General features: G+C 50.5%; 1 protein-coding gene across 1 annotated transcript; it reads left to right on the top strand.

The window, feature by feature from the left end:
• The first annotated feature begins 1398 nt into the window (after positions 1-1398).
• On the top strand, positions 1399-16319 carry FOXN4 (forkhead box N4). Its single transcript, XM_088801140.1, has 10 exons — positions 1399-1484; positions 3782-3889; positions 5497-5642; positions 7637-7761; positions 7864-7977; positions 8292-8419; positions 9073-9169; positions 10266-10473; positions 12781-13173; positions 14514-16319. The coding sequence occupies exons 1-10, from the start codon at positions 1399-1401 to the stop codon at positions 14765-14767; spliced, it is 1659 nt and encodes a 552-aa protein (XP_088657266.1). The 3' UTR covers positions 14768-16319.
• The last annotated feature ends 749 nt before the right edge of the window (positions 16320-17068 follow it).

Genomic DNA, 17068 nt, shown 5'->3' with positions numbered 1-17068 from the left:
AGGTGGGGACACACAAGTATTTCTGCTGTTATTATCATTCATGCCCATTTTACAGGTAGAAAAACTGAGGCTGGGGATTAAGTACTCTTCCAAGGGCCTATGGATGGAAAGCCAGGGTGGTTCCTGAAACAAGAAGTTTTTTCCATGTCACAGCTGCCTAGGACCCTGTGGTTTATGCCACTAATATTAAGTGCTAGGAGAGAGCCAGAATGGGGTACCTGGGGACATCTTTAAGGAAGGAACTTCAGGCACTGGTGAGGGAGAGGCTTGGGGGGGCCTTCACATGTCACTGTGGAGAGGGGGTTGTGCTGATACACCTCTTTGCAGAGGGTGAAGGAAAAGGGGACAGAGAGGGTCAAGTGGCCCACGCCAGGCAGTGGGGATGAGACACCAAATGCCAGAGACCCTACAGCAACGGGAACGGAGCGGGCTTTCGGCCCAGCAGGCTCCCACCAAGAGCTCCTGGACGTCCACGTCCATTGCAGGAGACCAGCAGGGTCGGCTGGGGCTACCTGTCAGGCCCACTGAGGCAGACACTCTGGCATGGTCAGGAGGAAAGACCAGACCCCCTCTGGGCTGTCTGAGGCTGAAGGGGGTGCAGAGCCTGGCTGCCAATGGCCAGGATAAGCTACAAATCCCCAAGAAGGGCAAATGGGGGCCAGGCCTGTACCCAAATTTGAATACAGACAGGCTCATTAGATCCTCACAACAACCCAGGAGAGACGGAGTTATTCTCCCATTTTCCAGATGAGAAAACACAGGCTCAGGGACCTGAAGTGACTTGTCTGAGGTCATGCAGCCGTGGATTCACACAGACTTGACCCCAGATCCAGTCAATGCCTAAGCTGTGCCCAAGCCCCTGCCATACCCTTCAGGGCTGCCCATCCCCCAGGGCTGGGTGTGGGATGTGGGGAGGAGGCATTAAAATACAGCTTCCCAGGTCTCACAGCCCACGGTGGGGCTTCAGGGTCTGGGCTGGGCCTTGGACTCTGCATCTGAACCGGCTGCTGGGAAATGATCGTCCACACAACCCCAGCTGAGAGCCTCAGGCTCAGGGTGGGGGTATCTCACCCTCAGGACATCTGAGTCTCTGTGGTGCCAGCAGGAAGAACCCGAGATTGGAGCAGACAGACCCAGGTTAGAGTCCTGGTCACGATTTTGCTTTCAATGGTTTGGCCTCAGCTTTCCCACCTGTGAAGTGGGGCTGCCTGTTCCCTGTCCCCCTCCTGAGGGTGTCACAAGGACTCCAGGAGGCAGACGATGGCTCTCTGAGCACTAAAAGTCCTGGACAGGACAGTCATTGTCAGGCCATTGTCCAGGATGGTGGCCTGGGGTTGTCCTGTTCCAACCAGCCAAGTAGGCATTTAGGTAGCACCACTGTGTACACGGCACAGGGTGATGGAGGGCTCGAGGCCAGCCATCGGCAAGCCAAGAGCAGGTGAGGGCAGAGAGATGGTGGTGCAGGACGTGCTGGCCCTGGCGAGGTTAGGGAGCAGTCAGGGTACAGAGGGGTTCCCCGAGCTTGGGGTCTGTGTGACAAAGACTTCTCAGAGGAGGCTCCTGGGCTGGGTAGGGGCCCACATGGGAAGCCAGGTGCCAGCCCAGGTCCTTTTCTGAAGTACAAAATTGGGAGCAAACTGCTTCCCTTCTCCCAGCCTCAGTTTCCCCATGGGTGAGATGAAGGGTAGGGTCAGGTGATGGCTGAGGGGACTTTGGCATTAAGAGGCCGGAGGACAGAATTTGAAGTGAGCCTCCAGGGACAGGTACTGTGGGTGGGGGGGAGGAAAAGCAAAAAGGGCGTTCCTAGCAGGGGGAATGGCTCATGCCAAGGTGTGGCAAGGGGCACTGTGCTGGGTGTGCCACGGGCAAGACAGACACCGTGCGGCTACAGTCGGCTGCTGCTCCTCACATGAGTGGGGAGTGGGGCTGAAGGAATGGGGAGCCAGGTGGGGCCCACAGACAGCAGGAAAAAAATAAAAGAACAATCAGGATAGCATCATTTACCCAGGCCCTAGTACAAGTCAGCCGTGTGCTAAACAGTTACCTCGTGTGACCCTCATTTCATGTGGAAATGGGCTCAGAGCATGGCTGTTTAGGGTCTCAGTTTCTCTCTCTGTAAAACGGGGAGAGCATATAGCCCAGGGTCTGGCATACAAGAAGTGCTCAATATATGGAAGCCACTACCGTGTTTCCCCAAAAATAAGACCTAGCCGGACAATCAGCTCTAAGGCATCTTTTGGAGCAAAACTTAATATAAGACCTGGTCTTATTTTACTATAATATAAGGCTGGATCTTATAAAATAATTATATAATAATATAATATAATACCAGCTCTTATATTAATTTTTGCTCCAAAAGACGCATTAGAGCTGATTGTCTGGCTAGGTCTTATTTTCGGGGAAACACTATAATAGCAGCACAGGGGCAGGTGTGCGTGACCATGGAGCATAGAACTTCAATGTTCTTCCAGTCCTCTGAGGACCTAACTAATGTTATCATAAACATTGACATTGATATTAATATTAATGACAGCTTTCCATCCAATAACACGTTGAATCCTCATAACACCCTATGAGATAGGAAGTATTATCCCTATTTCACAGATGAAAACTGAGGCTCAGGTTAAGTCAGTGGCCTAATGGCACACAGGTACAAGGTATGATTAAAAAAAAATATGGTGAATGTTTAAATTTAAAAAAAATTTGTTACAGTAAAAGACACATTGCCATTAATCCCCCTCAAAATATTCCCCCTCGCTTCAAACACACTTATCCCATCATTCTTGCCACTTTCTGAAGGAGTTCTGGAAGTCCTCTTTCGTGAGTGTCTTTAGTTACACTATTGTGGCTGCCTCGATGTCCTGAATCCATTCAACACATTTACCTTTAATTGTCATTTTGACTTTGGGGAAGAGCCAGAAGTCGCACGGTGCCAGATCCAGTGAATACGGTGGATGAGGACACACCATAATATTTTTATTTGACAGAAATTGGCATACCAGAAGCGATGTGTGACACGGAGCATTTCCGTTGTGATCATAAAATATGGAGAATGCTGCTGCCGAGTGCCAGCCAATAGAAAGGCAGGAATCTTCAATACGGGAAGCTGCAGTTGAACCCTTAGTGTGTGACAAGTTGCAACTTGTTCAGTGCAGTCAGTTGGGTGTGAGCTACGGTTGAGGGGTGTGCTTTAAAGTGTACTGTAAATCATCCTCCATCATGGGAACGTTCTGTGTCACACATTGCTTCTGGTATACGGCAATTTCTGTCAAATAAAAACATTACAGTGTGTCCTCATCCACCGTATTCACCGGATCTGGCACCATGCGACTTCTGGCTCTTCCCCAAAGTCAAAATGATTCAGGACATCGAGGCAGCTGCGACAGAGCAACCAAAGACACTCACAAAAGAGGACTTCCAGAATTGCTTCAGAAAGTGGCAAGAATGATGGGATAAGTGTATTCAAAGCAAGGGGGAATATTTTGAGGGGGACTAATGGCAATGTGTCTTTTACTGTAATACATATATATTTTTTTATTTAAACATCCACCATATTGTTTGATCACACCTTGTAAGTGGAGACCAGGATTAAAACCCAGAGCCCAAGCTTTTACCACTATGGGTACTGCCTGTCAGATTTACCTACCACCAGAGATTCTTTTCCACCAGTGGCACTCAGGGCCCTGGTTTGTTTACAAGCCCCCCACTGGGCTTTGGTGGGGCCCCCACCTTGAGAAATCTATCAGCAGGAGCTCCCCTGTACTCTTCCCTGTGTCCGCAGTGCCAGGCAGATCGGTGAGGGCAGTGGGAGCCACAGCAGGTTATTGAGCAGGAGTGGGGCTCGTACCAGCAGACGCTGTGAGGTCTGCTGGCTGTGGGGTGAGGAGAGGTGCGTGGGGGCCAGCCAGGCATTCCTGAAAGCGGGTGGCACACCAGGCCCTGCCTCTCAGCCTCACCCCATGGTCTCCACGGGCCCGAGGGGACAGATGGCCATTGCCCAGGCCTGGGCCATGGCTGTCATTTGGCCAGATGAGTTATGAGCAGGCCAAAGGGGGCGGTAGCTGGGGTGGGGGCAGGGGGCCTGCAGAAACAATTGCATCGAGACCCCAGGACAATGGGAGCCACGTGCCACAGGGGCAACAGTCGTTTGTCACACAATGGGCAGCCAGGGGGACAACAGCCGGGCCAACTGCTGCTGCTGACACGGGCCGGCAGCATTTTCAAATCGTTTCCAGGCCCTGTTTTCTTACAAGGCAGCCAATCACTAGGGCAATTGGATGGTCACCTGATGCCAGCTTGGTGGGCTGAAGGCCCAGGCCGTGTGACAACTGAGCAGCAGTGGCCATGGCAACGCTAATTGTGGCCCTAAAACACAAGGAAAGAGAGAGAGGGAAAGATAGGAAGGAAGGGGACGAGAGACAGAGAGAGCAAAGGAAAGAGACAGGAAGAGAGAGAACACCAGATTGAGGTGGCCCCACCGATGGCAGGAGGGGGGTGGAGGCTAATGCCCCTCTGTGGGTCCACGGTCACATGCACGAGAAAACCAGAGGCTGCATTTCTTCTCTCTCCCTCTCCCCAGCTCTAGGGGGGCCCTGAGACACCTATTTTTGAAACTTGGAGCTTAGAATTTGGACCATGGGCCCCTGGCCTGCGGAGTGGCAGGTGTGGTGGGGTCTGGCGTGGGCTCCTGGCCAGTTCGTAGCCACATTATAACATGGACAAAATGTTACTGTGGGGCTCAGTGCTCATAAATCGGGGTACCTGCCTGGCATCCTCAGTGGGCAGCCTTTTTCCTTCCACGGAAAGTGATGTTTTCGCTCATGAATCTGTTGCGGGGTGGTGGGCATGGGTCCTAACTGGAGCCTCCAGGGACTGTCCCAGGTCATGGTGAAGAGCCTGGGCTTCAGGCCACGCTGCCTGGGTTCCAGCCCCACCACTTCCTGTTCCACGTGGCCCTGGACAAGTCACTCAGGTTCACTCTGAACCTCAGTTTTCCCATCTATAAAAGGGGGGTGTGGGCATACCTTACCTCTCAGGGTTGTTCTCGGGACTGAATGGGACTGTGCCTGTTGAGCACCAAGCCCAGTGCCTTGGTTTCCCATCTGTAAAATGGGAATAATAATACCTGCCTTATGGATTAATGGGGAGTGTTAAATGCATTAATATTTCTGAAGGATTTGATATGGTGCTTGGCTCATAGTAAGTGCTCAACAAACATTAATGTTTATCATTTGGGGTAGGGACTAAGTAACATATGTTACAAGAGTGAATGCAGGAATGATTTGAGATGTGTGATCTGGCTGCCAGGGGTGGGGGGGAGAAAGGAGGGGATCCTGGGACCAGGTTCCCACACCCAGCCCTGGGGGTGGACAGGCTGAAGGGCAGAGTGGCTTGGGGAGGTAAGGGGCTAAGGGGGTGATTCCAGAGATAGGGGAGCCCCCCCTGGGAGCTGGCCTGAGCTCCTCACCCCTCCCGAGCTCCTGCCCCTCCCTCCAGACTCCTGGCCACCACCAGCGATGATGACCTTCCCGGGGACCTGCAGTCACTATCATGGCTCACGGCTGTGGACGTGCCGCGGCTGCAGCAGATGGCAAGCGGCCGTGTGGACCTGGGCGGCCCCAGTGCACCACACCCACACCCAGGTAGGCTCAGGCAAGGTGGGGTTGCCTGAGGGTGGTAAAGGGGAGGGGCGACACCCAGCACTGACACCCACCTGCTGTGCAGTCGTGGCCAGGTTTCTCTCTTTCTCTCTCTCTCTGGGCCTCTGTCTCTGCATCTGTAACATGTGGACTTATTCTATCTTCAGAGGGATATGGTTCATTCATTTGCTCAACCACTCTGTACCAGGCGTGTGATTTCAGGTCTCAGTGAAGAATAGACAGACCCACCCCTACCCTGGTACATCACGAACATCTAGAGTAGTCGGCAAACTATGGTCCATGGGCCAAGGGCAGCCTTCAGCCTTCTTTTATAGAGCCTTCGTGTTAAGAGTGATTTTTACATTTTTCTGGGGTTGTAAAAAAACGAAAACAAAAACCATGTGGCTGGCAAAGTCTAAAATATTTCTTCTTTGACCCTTTAAGAAATTTACTGACCCCCGATCAAGAGATTCAAAATGACGATACATGGAAAGTGCCTAGCACAGGGTCCAGAACACAGTAGGTACACAATAAATGGGTGCTAGTTGCAGTTATAGTAAGTGGATTAAATGCCTAGAGATGCAGAAAGTGGTGAAGAAAAACAATCAACAGAAGCAATCATATCAGTACATTAAAAGTGTCAATAGTTGAAAAATTGGTGTCTAGGAGTGTTTCTTTCATTGGACAAACTGTTCTTGGCCAAAGCATCCATTACAGAGGTCAGCAAACTTTTTCTGAAAAGGGCCAGGAAGTAAATAACGTATTTTAGGCTCTGTAGGCCACACGATCGCCGGGGAAACTATTCACCTTTGCCACTGCAGTACAAAACCAGCCATAGCTAATATGTAAATGAACGGGAATGGTTGTGTGCCAATAAAACTTTATTTACAAAAACATGCTGTGGGCTGGACTTGGCCTGCTGGCCACAGTTGGTCAATCCCTGGTCTAGAACCCCAAGGAGACAGCTGTGTGACCTTGGGCAGGTACCTTCCCCTCTGACCTGTTTCCTCATCTGTGATGAAAGGATAACAGAACTGCCCACATGGGGTGTTGTCAGGATTCAATGCAGAAAGTATCTTGCACACAGTAGGTGTTCAATAAGTGCTAACTGTGTCGCTGCATACCTCCTGTGTATCTGACACTTTGCCAGGTGTTTGGAACACTGAGTCATATAAGATGTGGTCCTGGTTCTCAGGGAGCTGAGGGTCTGGTCAAGGAGAGATGGACAAGGCAGACAGACCAAGGCACAGAGGATGAGCCCAGGTGGCAGTCAGAGCTCAGAGGAGAGCTGAGGGACCCGGAAGGCTTCCTGGAAGAGATGGCCCCAGGCCCCATAATCACATTGCTGGTCAACTTTGCTGAATTGGAGGTGGCTGCCTAAAATCAGGCTGCTGCTGTGTGAATCTGTGATAGATTAGCAATGTCTGTGACAGGCCCAGGACAGGATGGGGTGTGTGTGTGTGAGAGAGTGTGTGTGTGTGTGTGTGTGGTGCGTAGCTGCTATTTCTGAGCTAATCCTTGGCAGAGGAGCAGGGCTAGACAAAGGAGAGAGGAGGTGCAAAGACATTTGGACTCAAAGGTACTGAGGAACCAAGACATACTTTTAAGGAGGAGAGGTGAACAATGAACTAATGTTTTAGCTTCATGAAGGACAGGAACCAAGGTCTTAATCACATCATCATCATCGTCATATTTATTAGTCTCTCATGGTTTACTGAGATATTATCATGTGCTCAGCAATGTGCTTTATAGACATTTTCTCATTTAACCCTCACGATAACTTTTCAGTTAGGTAATGTCACTGGGGAAACTAGGCTGGCTCAAGTAGGAACCCACTTTTCATAACTGCACCCCAGGGCAGTGATTTTCCAAGCCCTTACTCTAGGCCTGGTCCGAACGGTAGGGTGAGGCTCCCTTCTCTGCAGGTACCCAGGGACGGGGCTGTCCCTGCCACGGCCACAGTCCTCCCAGCTCACTTCTGTGCTTCCCTCTTGCAGGTGCCTTGGCTGGGGTGGCTGAGCTGCATGTGGGAGCCACCTCAGGTCCCCTGCTCCATGGCCTGGCTGGCATGGCCCCTCCTGACGTCCTGGGCCTGGGCCCCATGGCCAACCACAGAGCCAGCGTAAGTGCCGCCACATGGGTTGGGGAGTGAGGTGGGTGTCCTGCAGCGCTGGGGGCTCCCCACCCAACCATGACTCTCTGTCTCCTCCTCTCCCGGCCCCAGCAGATGAACCAGTTCCCTGTGGGGGGCCAGCCCCCATCCAGCTTGCAGAGCCCGCCACAGCTGTACTCGCCAGCTTCCCAACCACAGTTCTCACTTCCCCCAGGCACCCAGCAGGTACCGGGGGCTTGGAGGGGCCCTGGACTCAGAGGCAGACACTTCTGGCTTGGGCTGGCCAGGGAGCTCTCTGAGTCTCAGTTTACTCACCTAGAACATGGGGATAACATTCTCCACCATGCCTGTGTCATGGGGTCATGCATTCAGTTCCCTCCCAAAAACCTGCCATTGGTAAAGACAAGATTGTCTCCTGGGGTTGTAAACCCTACATCTCCTCTCGCTTTTTGAGGCTGGGGTGGGGGTGGGGCGCTATTGTGAGTCACTTATACTCTCACCTTCTCTCTCTCTCTCTGCCAACCATACCCTGTGGGAAGTGCCCTCCTGTGGGCCTGTATGGCTCCCCGTTCGGGGTGCGGCCTCCGTACCCCCAGCCCCGCATGGCTGTGCATTCATCTCAGGAACTCCACCCCAAACACTACCCCAAGCCCATCTACTCATACAGGTAAGGTCCAGGGCGGGCTGGTGTAGTGGGGGCTCGAGGAAGAGAGGGGTGAGGGCTGCCTTTAGGACGTCTCAGACAGCTAGGTGTGGTAGCCCTAATTTCCAAGGGGGAAGTTTTGGAGAGTGGGGAACCCTCAGGTGGGATATGCTTTCAGGAAGGACCATCCTGTGGTCAGTCAACCCTCAGGGTTGTGAACCCACTACAGACACTGAGCCCAGGGCTCTACTCTGTCACTCACAAGCTGTGTGGCCTTGGGGAAATGGCTTGGCCTCTCTGAGCTTCAGTTCCCTCTGGTATCTAAAGTCATCAAAATAATACTATTGTGTGCCTCATAAGATTTTGGGGGATAGTTAAAGCAGCCTAGTTAAAGTCTAAAGTCCCATAGATATTAATTATGGGGGGAGGAGGGATAAATAGAGGTAAAAATGAGGTTTCTCAAATCAGTACCAGTGGCTGAGCTCAGGGTCAAGGAGAAGGGCAGCAGAGGGTGGGAAAAACATAGGGCCATAGAAAGGTATCGAGAGCTACCGCTGTGTGAGTATGGAGGGGCTGGTTCTGCTGGGGCCGAGCAGGACAGGCCTCCTGCACAGGGGATCTTGTGCTGTCAGCCTGAGGTGCCCTCACATCTGGCCCGCCCCACCTTTTGCCTCCAGCTGTCTGATCGCCATGGCCCTGAAGAACAGCAAGACAGGCAGCCTGCCTGTGAGTGAGATCTACAGCTTCATGAAGGAGCACTTCCCCTACTTTAAGGTGAGAGGTCCCAGCCCATGGTTGGGGTGCTGGAGCTGCTCTGGCTTCTCCCTGGCACTGCCAGAACCCAGGCCAAACTGAGCCACCCTTTTAGGCCCCCAGTTATGTCTGTAGACCTGGTAGTAAGGATGCTTGCACACGGACACTTACAGAGACATGGGCAAAAATATCCAGACAGACAAGGGGGCATTTGAGCTGGGCTCTGACGGATGAAGAGGAGTTCACTAGGCATCCCAGCACGTAAAGAGTAGAGGGGTCAACCTAGTTATTCAGCACAGACTCAGTAAAACATAATGATATAAAACACAGATCTGGCAAGAGCCTTTCGCCTCTCTGAGCCTCAGTTTCCTCATCTGTAAGATGGGGAGAATAATACCCAACTGGCAAGATTAATGAAGGTTCTGCATGTAAAGGGCCTGGCAGCTCTTGGCACATGGTTGGCCATTAGTAATGTTATCTTTGTTGACATCAAAGCAAAAAAAGAAGCAGGAGGTCAGATGTTACCAAGCTGTGGGTCCCTGGCCTGGGTGGTGTTCTTAGCAGAAATATTGTAGAATAATGGTGTGTGTGTGTGTGTGTGTGTGTGTGTGTGTGAGAGAGAGAGAGAGAGAGAGAGAGAGAGAGAGAGAGAGAGAGAGAGAGAGAGAGAGAGGTGGGTGAGAATAGGGTAGGGTATGAGGTGCACTACAGTATCTGATTACCCAATAATAAACTAAGAGCTTTTAAAAATGATTGGCATTTAATACACTTGACCAGTTATCCATGTATTAGCATCATGTCACTTGCTTGCTTCCTGAATGGGATAGAAAGATGGACGACCCAGCAGCCCTGGGCCTTGTTGGTTCGCTCTTGTGTAGTAACCAGTGGCTGGAGCTGAATCGCCACTGCCCCTCTAATCCGGCATAGGCCCTCCATTTTGCCACAGTCCCCACACTCTCTCTTCCCACCTCAGGACTGAGTGTTGGGACACTGTCATTTTATCCCTGCCACCGTTGTGCGCTGCCCCTCTCGGCCTGAGTTTGAGATTCCCCTGGAGAGAAAGGGTTTATAGGGAGCTCTTTGGAGGGGTCTCCTGTGTACCCATTTCTCCCCATAGACGGCGCCTGATGGCTGGAAGAACTCAGTACGGCATAACCTGTCCCTGAACAAGTGCTTTGAGAAGGTGGAGAACAAGATGAGTGGCTCCTCGCGCAAGGGCTGCCTGTGGGCCCTGAATCTGGCCCGTATTGACAAGATGGAGGAGGAGATGCACAAATGGAAAAGGAAAGACCTAGCCGCCATCCACCGGAGCATGGCGAACCCGGGTGAGACCTGGACGCCCCACCCTCCCGCTCACACACACCTCACACATCATCGCTCAGGCCCCTGCCTCGGCTCTGCCTGCATCCTGCCCCGCCAGCACCACGTCCTAGCCACCACCGTGGGGACATGGGCGCTTTATGAACTTCCCTCCTGTGAAATACACCTCCCTTCCCCACCCCTACCCAGTGGCTGGTCAACGGAGGGGCCTGGTCAGAAACATACCGTGTTTCCCCGAAAATAGGACCTACCCCAAAAATAAGCCCCAGTTAAGATTGTCAGCCAGACGGACACATTTAGTATCTTATGACGATGTTCCAGAAGAAGATGACATGACTGTATTTGAATAAGTGTAGATTGTGGTAAATGAAAAAATAAGACATCCCTGAAAATACACCCTAATGAGTCTTTTGGAGCAAAAATTAATATAAGACCCCGTCTTATTTTCGGGGAAACATGGTAGGGAAAGCTGCTGACTCTCACTAAGCAATCCCTAGTTTCTTACATAGAAATGTCAAACTAAACGACCATGGGAGAAAACTGCTTTCTTACCTTGCCTGCTACATTGGCACAAATTTGAAAAATAATAAAATAATAATACCCAGTGTGGGCTAGCATGAGGAGAAATAGGCATCTTCACATACAATTGGTTGGAATGTAAGTTGTTCGGCTTTTTCAGGGCAAGGTAATATAGCAAAACCCTGTATATTGTATCCATCTATGAGTATCAGTCCAGTTATTCTACTTTCAGCAATTTATGCTGAGGAAACCAAAGATCTGTGCAAAAGGTTTATGAACAAAGTTAGCCATTACAAAATTATTTCTCACAGTAAAAAATTAAAAGCAAGCTAATATCCTGCAATAGGGGATTAATTCCATGAATATAATATCATATCATGCAAGTATTAGAGATAAAAAAAATATTTTTGGAATATAAAGAAATACAATAAGTGAAAAGTGGCAGGTTATGAATCAATATGAACAGTATGATCACATTTTAAAAAGCATATGTATCCACACCCATTTCTACATATGTGTGTATGTATATGCACATATATGCACATACACATATATCCACACCCATTTTTAAGTGTATATATAAACATACACATATGTATATATCCATAGATATGAGTATGTATATATGTATATATTTGTATATTGTGTGTATATGCACACATATCTCTATCTCCTATCTAGCTATCTATCTGAAAGAATACCAAAATCTTTACTGTGAATGGAGAGACCACTGATAATTTTTATATTCTTCACGTTTCTGTATTTCCCAAATCTTCTACCCTGTTCATGAGTTACTTTTATATTAGGGAAAAAAATACATCTTTTTTATTATTATTGTTAAAAGATGTGAAGGGGAGGACATACAAGTGACATATGAAGGGAGACTGGGAAATGGGAGGCTAATCCACACACCCTTAGGAATATTTGGCCTGACCCTGTGGATATCATCCTGCTCGAGATTTGGGTGCGATGGGGGATGGGAGTGTAGCTCAGAGATGCACAATTCAATAGGGTGGGGAGAAGGGCCATAGCAGGATGCAGAGGCCCTCAGCTGAGGGGGTACTACAAGATGCTGACCCCACAGAGAACTCTAGGGTCTGGCTTGAGACCCCGTGCCCGTTCTGACATTTATGTAGTGTGACATCTTGGGCAGGCTACTTCACCTTCTAGATTCTAAGTGTTCTTGTTCCCAAAATGGGTGCAACCCCAATAGATGTTAGGACTCTAGTGGTCCAGTGTCAAAATGGTGTTACATTCAATGAGACACAAACTAACGACCAGAAATCATTTAAGAGTAATTTCAGTCTTGTTTATATCCAAGAGCATGAAGGAGGATCCAATTTTTAACCCACAGCAGTACTTTCTAATATCTCTTTAAGCCGCAGGGAACAGATAGGACCCCTTGCATGCTAATCAGTTTTGTCCCAGTCTTGTGGGACTTGTAACCCTTGCCTTACGTCCCTCGTGCAGGGCTGTTGTGAGGTTCCAGTGAAGTCCCAGAGTTACAGTACTATCCTCTAAGGCACTGTCCCAAGGAGAGGAGCCAGTGTCACTATCCGAGGCTCCTCTCATTCCTCAAAGTCCCTGCACAATTTGTGATTTCAGTACGTTTCCACAACAACTCTGTACAGAGTGTATGATGCCATCTGATAGCTGAAGAGACTGAGGTTCAGAGAGTCCCAAAGGCTTGCTAAAGTCACACAGGTGGTAATGCTGGGACTTGAACCCAGGCCTGGGCTGGGGCCCCAGAACTGCAGGGTGACTTCTGCGTGACCTCTTCCACTTGCTTGCAGAGGAGCTGGACAAACTCATCTCAGACCGGCCAGAAAGCTGCCGACGCCCTGGCAAACCGGGGGAACCTGAGGCCCCCGTGCTGACCCATGCCACCACGGTGGCCATGGCCCATGGCTGCCTCGCTGTTTCTCAGCTCCCACCACAGCCACTGATGACCCTGTCCCTGCAGTCAGTGCCCCTGCACCACCAGGTCCAGCCCCAGGCACATCTCGCCCCAGACTCCCCTGCCCCAGCCCAGACCCCACCCCTGCATGCCTTGCCTGACCTGAGCCCCAGCCCCCTCCCGCACCCCACCATGGGAAGGGCTCCTGTGGACTTCATCAACATTAGCACCGACATGAGCACCGAGGTGGACGCCTTGGACCCCAGCATCATGGACTTTGCTCTGCAGGGTGAGGCTGGAGGGATGGGGTGATGGGAAAAGAGGGGGAGGGGAGAGGCTGGGGGAGCGCAGAAACACGGGAGGGCAAGGGAGAGCAGGGCTGTCTGCATTTACCCCACAATTCATTTCTTCCACAAACGCTTCCCAACCACCTAATAATACAGTAAGCATTTAATGAGCGCTTCCTGTATACCAGGCCTCGTGCCAAGCATTTCATGGGCAGCACGCCATCTTACCCTACAACCGTGCCGTGAGGCCACTGCCATTTCATCTCCCCATTCCACCAATGAGGAAACTGAGACAAAGAGAAACGAAGTCACCTGGCTAGTAAGTGGCAGAGCCAGGATTTCAACCCACATCTGTCTGACCCTAAACTTTCCATCAGTAACTGCTTCTAGTTGCAGGTGCCAATCTCATGCCAGGTTACACTCTGACCCGCTGTCTGCCACATGGTCATCCTCGATGCATGAGGAATGAATGAATGAATGAATGAATGAATGAATGAATAAGGGAAGTTCAGTTTTCAGTGAAGGCTCATGATCCCTCCATTCACTAACACTTGTGCACCTACTATGTGCCGGCCAATTGTTAAGACAGCCTCTGCCCTCAAGGCATGCCTAGCAAGGGAAATGGACAAGTTAGCTGGTTAGTCAGCAAGTTAGTAAATTAGTTATAGTGGTGTAAGGGGTATGTTTAAACCTCCCTGCTCTCCCTCTGGATTATCGTGTAGTTAAGCTGTGATGAAGAAAGGGAGATCATTGTTTTGTTCCCTGGCTTTGACCATGATGGTACCACTTAGTGAGGGCTAAGTGTTTTCCACACAATCCCTTGTTTAAGGCTTGGATGAGTTAACTGATCGCCTCCATTTAATTCTGAGGAGACCAAGGCTCTGAGACAGAAGTGACACTCCAAGGACACCCAGTGGGAAGGGGAGGGCCCAGGCTGAAACTCTGGCTTCTCCAAGCTCTTAGCCTGTAACATATGACTTTAAATCCCACACCTAGCTTTGGCTAGGGTTTCCAGGTGGGAATTCCCACCCGTTCTGAGGAATTTTTTTCGCTTTTCCATTCCCGAATCCCGGGAAAAGTTGGTCGGGAAATTGGGAAAATTGGTTCCTTGAACCCAGGTGGTTGGTAGTATCGGCCATCACTTTGTGGAAATGATTCATCGTGGAGAACAGAAAACAGTTTCTATCTCAGGATTCGGGAACGGGAAAACGAAAAACAATTCCTGAGAACGGGCAGGAATTCCCACCTGGAAACCCTAGCCTTGGCCTCTTCCCCAAGACAGGATTCGAACTCAGATGTTTGACAGGAAGCCCGCTCACCCAAACGCTTTTGTCTTTGAAAGGGAACCTCTGGGAGGAGATGAAGGATGAAGGCTTCAGCCTGGACACGCTTGGGGCTTTCGGAGATTCCCCTCTTAGATGTGACCTGGGGTCCTCAGGCCTGACCCCGGTCTCCGGCGGCAGTGACCAGTCCTTCCCGGACTTGCAGGTGACAGGTCTGTACACTGCATATCCGGACAGTGTGGCCGCATCAGCCGCCACCTCCTCCTCTCAATACCTGGGTGCCCCAGGGAACAAGCCCATAGCCCTACTCTGAGCTGATGTCCTCACCTGCCCCAGAACCTGGGCAGAGGGCTGACCGAGCCACGTGGTCCTGGAAGAAAGGCCCTTCACTTTCCCACAGGCCTCTGAACCTCTGGCGGGGCTGCTGGCTAACAGGGAAGCAGTTCTCGGCACCCGCTGGCCCTCTCGCACCTCTACAGGAAGCCTTTGGGGCCTCCCAGGTCAGAGGGACAGAGGAGAGTGAACAAGCGTCTGACCTCCCTCACTCCGTGATGCTCCTTCGAGACCTGAGATTGGAAGCCTCCAGCCTGCTTCCCTGCTGGGCTCCCTCCATCACCTGCAGCCCATATGGGGACTCCTTGGGGCAGCATGGAAACACCCTGACGGGAAGGAAGGCCCTTTAATTTATTCTGCTTGGATGAAACATCTGCCTCTGCCTCCAGCGGACAGGTCGTGAGGCCCAGAGTGGAGCGGGAAGACTGTCTAACTTCTCTTGGACCAGAACCAGCTGAACTCTGAAATGGGAGACCGCCCTGCCGGCCTCCAGGCCCACTTCTCCTGTAGTTGGTTAGAATTTCATAGAGTAGGTCCCTGGGTCACACCGGGCACTGTGACCTCATGTACATTTATTTATATTTATTGGAGCCCATCCACACCACCTCTCTGAACCCAGCCCACAGCCCCTGGAATGAGACTCCCTGGTCCCCTCCTGATGCCCCAGCAATCCCAGTGCGTAAATTATCTGTGAATCATGTCTCCAAACTGGCTCTTAACCCCTTCGCAGCCGTGGGCTGCTTTTTAGAACAAACAAGCACTTTTGATACATCCTTTTTTAAAAAATTTAGAGACCAGATATTTTTCTCACTGTTCAGTCACGATTCAAATCTCTCCCCATGGGCACCAAAGAGGGGAGGTGCCATAGTTTTGGGTTCCAGCGGTTTTCTAAGGACAAATCAGGATGAGAATGGGAAGAATTTGTACTGGAATTTAAGACACCCTGATGGAAAGAAAGCAAACTGTGAACCAAACGTAAAGCTTGACCCAGGTAGCAAGTGGGCTGACGAAGTTGCAGTGCTAAGGATTGGCACTTCTTGCCAATTTCATTGCCCTGTGACTATTTTAATGTGTTGTTGTTTTTTTTCTCTTGTTGCCAATTCCTAACTTTCCGAGGGGCGGGTTCTGTAGACAGTTGGGTGAGAGGGGAGCCAGCTGAGTGGGTTGGAGAAAGGAAAAGGCAAATAGGATCTTCCAGCTAAACAGCTTGCTCCCCTGTCCTCTCTTGACCAACTGGATGCTTGGCTCCTGTATCTGGGAGTTGCCGAGCCCTAGGGCCAGAATTTTCCGATTAATCAACAGGTCAGCCATCTACCTGGGAGGTTTGGTGTTAAGCCCTGTTTTGAGGGACCATCTTTAAGTTCTTCCTAGTTCTGGAATTTTCTGCTGAACATCACCGTCTTTAGACACAGCCCAGTGCTGCCTGTCTGGCCAGCATTGCTCAGCCGCTCTGTGTAATGTGACCCCCCATCAGTTCTGATGTTTTTGTTAATGAAGACCCCATGTTCAGGGGACGTGGAAACTATGTAAGTGTGGTGTTGAATTACTGTCTTCTGTTAATAAAAGCTGAATGGCAGCTCTGTGGCTCCAAGGGAGGGATGAAAGAGGGGAACGGGCAACAGTGCCACTCACCCCTCACAGGTCAGACCCCATTTACAGATGTGGAAACTGAGGCCCAGAGAGGCTACACTATAGCCACACTGAATCCAGGGCTTCTGATGCTAGGTTCCCATCACATCAGAAACTGGGAGGGGCTTGTCATTATCGATAAAATTACCATGGCCGCCATTCACAGTCCCTCACTGCCAGGCTCTTGATAGGCATGATCTCAGGGCGGGATGTGAACCCTGTTTACTGCTGAGAAAGTGGAGGCTCAAAGACGTTGGGTAGGACTCAAGGTCACCTGAAGAGGCAAGACTGAGTCCATTGTGCCAGACTCCAGAGCTGGAGTTCAGCAGTGCTTCTTGGAGCTGCCTCTTTGGTACGTACCTGGGGTCAAAGAATGCAACAGGTAGAAGGAGTTGCACCCTTTACCAGGCCCCATGCTGCCGTGTTTCCCCGAAAATAAGAAAGACCTAGCCGGGCAATTAGCTCTAATGTGTCTTTTGGAGCAAAAATTAATATGAGACCCGGTATTATATTATATCATATCATATCATATCATTATTATATATTATATTAAAGACCCGGTCTTACAGTAAAATAAGACTGGGTCTTAACTCCAAAAGATGCATTAGAGCTGATTGTCCGGCTAGGTCTTATTTTTGGGGAAACACGATAG

The sequence above is a fragment of the Rhinolophus sinicus genome, chromosome 9 (genome assembly GCF_057876585.1).
Source record: "Rhinolophus sinicus isolate RSI-liver-muscle chromosome 9, RSI-T2T, whole genome shotgun sequence".
In the NCBI taxonomy this organism is placed as follows: Eukaryota; Metazoa; Chordata; class Mammalia; order Chiroptera; family Rhinolophidae; genus Rhinolophus; species Rhinolophus sinicus.
Note: the sequence above shows the minus strand (reverse complement) of the source record. Positions and strands in the feature narration are given on the sequence as shown.